Source organism: Elephantulus edwardii, unplaced genomic scaffold (assembly GCF_000299155.1).
Source record: "Elephantulus edwardii isolate Elephantulus edwardi_28Jun2011 unplaced genomic scaffold, EleEdw1.0 scaffold00028, whole genome shotgun sequence".
Taxonomy (NCBI): Eukaryota; Metazoa; Chordata; class Mammalia; order Macroscelidea; family Macroscelididae; genus Elephantulus; species Elephantulus edwardii.
The window spans coordinates 7,040,146-7,044,680 of NW_006399778.1; the positions used below are offsets into that span (position 1 = coordinate 7,040,146).

The window sequence follows — 4,535 nt, forward strand, 5'->3', positions numbered from 1 at the left end:
CCCTTGCACTCCTTCCGCCCTAAATTCCATCTCTCCCAGGCAAGTCCTCATTTATCTTCGGGAGAATCTGTTCTTGAAAGCTTTAATCGTCTTGGCCATCATTGGAGCGATTTCTGTGAGAGGAAAAATGAGTTGTTTCAATGAAATATAGATCCAACTAGACATAAAAAATATCTGTATGCTGGGGCCATAAGGTTCTAAAAACTTCAACAAGATAGGCTGTCATTTAACAAATGTTAATTATAACCCCCATGTTATTGCCCAGAGAAAGGAATTTCATTTAGATGGGAAAGCAGCGTGCCAGAATAAACATTTACTGTTTCAAAGGTGCAGTCTGGCTATGGGCAGAGAAGGGAAACAGGGGGGACTAACCTTTCCACCAGGTAGGAACAAGGCATCATCTAAATGCTACACCTAGTGGGAAATGGTGGCACCGAGCTTGAAGAAGATTCAAATACCTGCTTTGAAGTATCTGAGCAGGAACCTCATCTTACTTACTTTTTACAGCCGGTTTCTTTGCATCATAGGAAACAGAGCTGCTGACCACAGGTGCCAAGTGGGCACTGCTGGTACTTGGGCCGTTGGAGGGATGAGCGCTGTTGCTGCTGCCACTGCTGAAGGAAGTATGGCTGCTTCCTGTGAGGTCCAGGGCGGGCTTGATCCTGTAAAATACACCCATCAGTCATATGCTTCAACCGCCTGAAGCTGGCCTGTTGGAAACTGTTTATGGCCATTGTCTAACCAGGGGACCCTCGATTCTGAGACAGGCACCAGCCTTTCAGAACGAATGCCCTTTTACTGGTTAGGTGTAAAACTGTATTTTGAAAATGGGAATGCTGCTTAAATAATTGTCATCACACATTTTTTTTTCACATGGAGAAAAGCTGCTGCTCCATGAGATGGGCATGGTTCCTGTTCTGCTTGACGGCCTCGAGGAGGTCAAGCTCTGAAACTGGCCAAGGCCCATCTCCAGAGGCCCCTGCATGGCCTGGATTTCATGTTCAAAAATCTCTTCAGGTTCTTATGTCCCCCTTCCCTGACATGCGGAAATCACACAGAGGCAAAGTGCTTACTTGATTCTGTCAGGGACAGCTGCTCCTCCTGTTCCAAACTTCTCCTGCCTCCTTCGGACATCACGAGGTGGCTTGGCCACAGAGTTGACAAAGGCCATCTTTGCTTGTCGACCTGCCAAGAAACAGGGATTACTTCTTGAGCAGAGATGCTGATATTATCACTGCCCATCCTTCTGCTAATGCTAGTGAACTCAGGTGCAAGAATCCTGTTATCAGCTGGTCCACAAAGGCCTTGTGACTTCAGGACACTCACCCACTGTCTCACCAGGCCCTGGCCTGCTCCCCGTTACCTTTGGGCTTGTTGGCATGTGCAGACTGAATGTTCTTCGTCAATAACCGTAACCGCTGCTCTCGGGCATCGTGAAGCCTCAGGTACATCTCTCGCCATGACTCATACTCTTCTGGCCTTTCTTCCTTAAAGTCTCGATGACAGTGAATTTTCCATAACTGATCTGTGTCCTCAATTAATACCTGAAAACAGAACCAGGGCATCATTTACATATTTTTGCATAGAGGCACTCTTAACACCTCTCTTTACCCTCCCCTTGAATCACCTAGGAGGGAGCAGTTTGCTAATAAATTTTTGGCTCTCATACTAGTGGAGATCTGGTAGCCTACTGGTAAGAAGCTGCACCGCAATCCCAAAGGCAGGTGGTTCAAATCCACTAGCAGCTCTGCAGGAGAAGGATGGGCAGTCTCTTCCCATGCAGTTTACTGCCTCTGAAAAACTGCTGAAGAGTGAGCTATGGATTGGTTCCAACTCAACAGTACACAAAAGCAAAAACATGACACTAGTATAATATTTAAACACCAAAATTTTAGAGGGAAAAAGATCACTATATTTAAAAAAAATGTTAAGTATAAGCACTGTGGTAACTGCTAAGGGGAGAATGGGGCTGGAGAGGAGATGGTACAAAAGCTGGTTTACAACCTAAATGCCCATCAACAAACGAATGGGTAGAGAAGCTGTGGTATATCCGCACAATGGAATACTATGCTGCATTGAAAAACAAGGAACTCATGCAATATTATTCAAAATGGGTGACCCTGGAGGACATTATGCTGAGTGAGGTATCTCAGTCACAAAGGGACAAATGCTATATGGTGCCACTGTTGTAGAATGAGGCTGGCATCAGGGTGGGGGTAAGACTGAGAAAAACTGGATGAAATATGTTTACGGCATTGAAGTCTATGGGGGAGAGAATAGTCTAAAAATATTATATTTTAGGGCATTATGTTTATCGTAGGAGTATGCAATGAGGGTTGCAGAGTGGATTATATTTGGGGTTGGGGGTGGGATTGGGGGAGGTATGGGGGGGATTGTGTACCAATGAGGGAGTTTTTCTTGGTATCCCCCCAGCAACAAATAAAATTATAACAGAGCGACTGAAATAATGGGCTTGAGCATGGATGACAAGTGTGGGCGAGCCTTCAGTGTGTCCAGAGGGTCGCTATCAACTTTTATCAACTTGACAGTACCTAACAACACCGTTAATTATGGGAAGGGGGCCACCTGAGGAGGAGAGGGCTCTCAGAGTTGGAAACCGCTCCTGCAGTTCAATGAGCATATACTAGCATTATTATAAGGAAAAACTCCTTGTAATAGATTAGCTGGCTAGTTCTAAATGTCAGGAGTAAACACCCAGCCGATCTGTGTTCCTTTTCATCAGACACCTGCGTGTCAACACACAGCCTTGTCCCTGCCCTGGATCTCAGGTCTCTGCTGCCAGAATTCTCCCTTGACCTTTGTGACTAGGTGAGCTCAAGGGAGGTGTTCCAAGTGTTTTTAACTCTCTTTGAATCTTACCTTGACTCTAGCCCAGGAGGCCCACTTAAAAGTGCCAAGAGCAAGTGCTAAAAAGATGTTTGTTTAAAAGCACAGATGCAAATGAAAAATGCCCAGAAAAGTGAGCTGACCCTGGTCAGCCCCTCAGCTGGCAGATACACAGAAACAAGGCTCCTTCTGGAGATAAAACTCAGAAAATGATCCTCTTCCCACTTAAATAGGATACTCACATGATTGCACTCCTCAATGCGATACAGCTGACTAGGCGTACACCTCTCTAAGACAGGCTCGAGAAGATGATATGGGACTCCTCCTACTTCGAAGATTGCTGCAGGGAATCAAAGGTGAAAGTGTTGAATAGTAGCCAAGCAGCACAGTAACAATGGTCTCAATGCTACAGAGAGCTAGCGAGCAAGAGGGAAGCGTGTGACTTACAATCGATGTTGTTCTTCAGCACTCTGATGCACTGCTGTTGCAAGGTCATCATTTTTGGGAGATAGGCACATTTGGAACCGGAATACACCTGCATCTTGGAATTCATTCTGCGCCCAGTAAACCCGGCCTCTTCCTCTTCCTGAGTTGATGTAAGTACTACAAAACCAGAGGGGCAGAAGAGTAAATGATTAAAGGTACAAAGCTTTATAGGAGCTCTCCTGCTCACCTCACTCCTCAGCTGTCCAGTTCCCCTTTGGAAAGGGAATCAACGTTTCCTGTTTCTTATGTATCTTTCCAGAGTCCATGCAAAATAAATAAAAATGTATTTCTTTACCCAAATAATAGTATACTCAGTATATGCATTTCTTTCTTCAGTTGCATTATTTTAAAGATCAGACCTTGTCAGTATATGGGTTTCTATTACATTTCTATTACACCCACACAGGGTACCATCGTATAGATAGATGACCCATGATTTTTCTAACTGCTGGTCTCTGATTGATACACAGGTGGCTTCTAATTCTTATGCTATTAAAACTAGGTGATTTTATTTTTCTTTAAGATAAAAAGCACACCTAATATACCTAGAATAAAGGACTAATAACAGCAAAGAGCCCTGGTGGCAAATAGAGAGCTCGATAACCAAAAGGTAGGCAGTTCAAATCCACTGGCTGCTCTTCAGGAGAAAGATCAGGCAATCTGCTACATTTATATTTTAAAAAATTTACAAAAATGTTAAATGTATACCAAGACTTACAATCTTGGAAGCTCGATGGATGGTTGCCGTCAGCCAGAACCGACTCGACAACAATGGGTTTGGCTTGGTTTTTTTTTTTTTAGAATAACAACAGCTATTTTAGTGAATACTTTAACTACATTTTTGAACACTTATTATGTGGAAGAATCTGGAGCTAAACACTTTACTAACGTTATTTCTTTTAATCCACTTAGCAACAGTATGGGGCAGAAAGCATTATCATTCTCATTTTATAGAATACAAACTGAGACCCAAAGAAATGATGAAATTATCTGAGCTCATCAAACACAATCCATAAAACTCGTAAGAGCCTATGCTTGTAGGAAATGCCCCAAAAGCTAATGTTTTAATGGCTGTGTTTTAATGATAATGCATTTTTAAAATATTTTTCTTCCTTGGTGGGGGGAGGAAGAAAAAGTTAGAAAATTACCTTTTCGCTTTGGCTGCAAGGAGGACATATATTCAGCAGAAGGAAGTGGACGGT

The 4,535-nt window shown here is 43.3% G+C and overlaps 1 protein-coding gene across 1 annotated transcript in view; it reads right to left on the reverse strand.

Moving 5' to 3' along the window:
• Positions 1-51: 51 nt before the first annotated feature.
• Positions 52-4,535, reverse strand: part of TCEB3 (transcription elongation factor B (SIII), polypeptide 3 (110kDa, elongin A)) — a 17,298-nt gene continuing 12,814 nt past the window's right edge. Inside the window, exons 5-11 of the mRNA XM_006883661.1 lie at positions 3,736-3,788; positions 3,295-3,450; positions 3,090-3,187; positions 1,364-1,544; positions 1,074-1,185; positions 499-662; positions 52-113 (exon numbers count right to left, since the gene is read on the reverse strand). Of these exons, the coding sequence (XP_006883723.1) occupies positions 52-113; positions 499-662; positions 1,074-1,185; positions 1,364-1,544; positions 3,090-3,187; positions 3,295-3,450; positions 3,736-3,788 (826 nt within the window). The remainder of the gene's footprint in view (positions 114-498; positions 663-1,073; positions 1,186-1,363; positions 1,545-3,089; positions 3,188-3,294; positions 3,451-3,735; positions 3,789-4,535) is intronic.